Genomic DNA, 2,017 nt, shown 5'->3' with positions numbered 1-2,017 from the left:
CATTCAGCTTCTATGCACCACAGATCTGGAACAAACTTCCAGAAAACTGTAAAACAGCTGAAACACTGAGAGCCTTTAAAACTTAAAACCAGCTGGTTAGAGTTGCTTATGGCTAAACTAGGGTTAGAGTGCCGGTTTTGATGTCTTCCATGTTTTTATGTCTTTAATGTTTTTAATTTCTTTTTATTTCTTTTCTACGTTTTAATGATGTAAAGCCCCCGGAAAACGTCCCAGTTAAACGACGTTTAACTAAAGTCCCAGAGGGTTAGAGTCCCAGTTGACGGAGTTTAACTAAAACCYAGAGGTTGGAGTCCCTGTCAAACGGTGTTTTTGACTAAAGTCCCTGAGGGTTAGAGTCCCAGTTAAACGACGTTTAACTGAAGTCCTACAGGGTTTAGAGTCCCAGTTGACGGAGTTTAACTAAAGTCCCAGAGGTTAGAGTCCCAGTTAAGGACAGAGGTGCAGGTTTTAATGTTTTTATCTTTTTTTTCCTTCAAAATCTCTTTCCCTTTCTTTCTGTTTATTCAATGTCACATGCTGTTTTTTATTATGTAGAGCACTTTGAAATGTCTTTCTGCTGAAATGTGCTACTCAAATTGATTGATTGAGTGATTGATTGATTGATTGATTGATTGATTGATTGATTGATTGATTGAAAATGTATTTTTAGACAGCAGATACATCAGATTCAACTGGAGCAAAATTAAATGGTAAATATTAAATTCATATTCACTGCACAAGACTCCACTGCTGAAGGAAAATCATGATCTAGAACTTTTTCTCTGAATGAATTCAATATTTAATTTTTATTTCTGCATTTGGGCTGAGATTCAGGATTATTCTGTCAAAACGTCACAGATTTATTTAACATTTTGAAATTGAGATGAAAGGATTTCCGGATTGCTCTGTTTTCAGCTGGTCGACAGGTTTTAACTCTTCAAAGACTTTATAATGTTCGTCAGAAGAGAAGAAACAAGAAATTCTTTCCAGATTTCTGAAGCATCTTCTCAATATTTTGATCAGAAACCCAAAACTCTGCAGGCAGCTGTTTGGGCAGCTCAGTGGCAGCACAGGGGGGCCTGACGATAAAATTCCTAAATCAGAATCTATTTCTTGAATTCTTCTTCTTCTCTGAAATCATCATTCAGAATGATGATGTCATTTTCTGATATCTGGAACCGGCCTGCCTCAGAGGCAGAGCCTGCAGGAGGTCAGAGGTCATGTGAGGAGGACTGCCCCCTACCTGTCGGTGATGTTGCTGCAGCAGGCAAGCTGCAGGTGCTGCAGGCGCTGCAGGAAGGGCGCAGCCTGCGCCACGCCGCTGTCGCTGATGCCGGGGCAGTGGCTGAGCTCCAGGCTGGTGAGGCTGCGGCAGCTGCGGCCGACCGCCGCCAGGCCGGCGTCGCTGAGCTCCGGCAGCATGCACAGCGACAGACGCTGCAGCTCCAGGAAGCGGACCACCTGGGACAGGAAACAGGATGTACCGGCTGAAGGTCAAAGGTCACAGATTTAACTTTGCAACTGTTTGTAGAAAACAGGAATATTCTAAGGGAAAAACCACAGAGTCTGGTTCTGGTCTGTCTCAGAACCAGAACCAGAACCAACATGGAGTTTCTGTACTCTTCTAATCCAGAACAAACTTGCAGAAAAGTGGAAAACTGCAGAAACACTGACTTCCTGGGACTCTGGGCTGCATTCGTAGTGAAACAAGCTGAAGGTTATATTTATATTTTATTACCTAACATTTACAGTTATTAAAATGAAACTGAAGGTTTCGCTGCATTTCGGCCAGAACTCTGGAGAAACTGGGTTTTCACTTCACTGGGACTTAAAATCAGATTAAATGTCGACTGCAGACGGTTCGTTTGGGAGATTCTGGAACAGTTTAGCCTCCAGACTGGTTCCTGTGATCATGTGACCATGCTAGCCCGCTCATGCTAACCCGTCTAGGCTAGCCCGCTCATGCTAACCCGTCTAGGCTAGCCCGCTCATGCTAACCCGTCTAGGCTAGCCCGCT

At 43.5% G+C, this 2,017-nt stretch overlaps 1 protein-coding gene across 1 annotated transcript in view; it reads right to left on the bottom strand.

The window, feature by feature from the left end:
• The window catches only part of fbxl9 (F-box and leucine rich repeat protein), a 13,371-nt gene that overhangs the window by 4,262 nt on the left and 7,092 nt on the right, over positions 1-2,017 (bottom strand). Inside the window, exon 7 of the mRNA XM_017305184.1 lies at positions 1,244-1,461. Coding sequence (XP_017160673.1) covers positions 1,244-1,461 — 218 coding nt within the window. The remainder of the gene's footprint in view (positions 1-1,243; positions 1,462-2,017) is intronic.

This window comes from Poecilia reticulata, linkage group LG6 (assembly GCF_000633615.1).
Source record: "Poecilia reticulata strain Guanapo linkage group LG6, Guppy_female_1.0+MT, whole genome shotgun sequence".
Lineage (NCBI taxonomy): Eukaryota > Metazoa > Chordata > Actinopteri > Cyprinodontiformes > Poeciliidae > Poecilia > Poecilia reticulata.
This window is presented reverse-complemented; position numbering and strand designations above follow the sequence as displayed.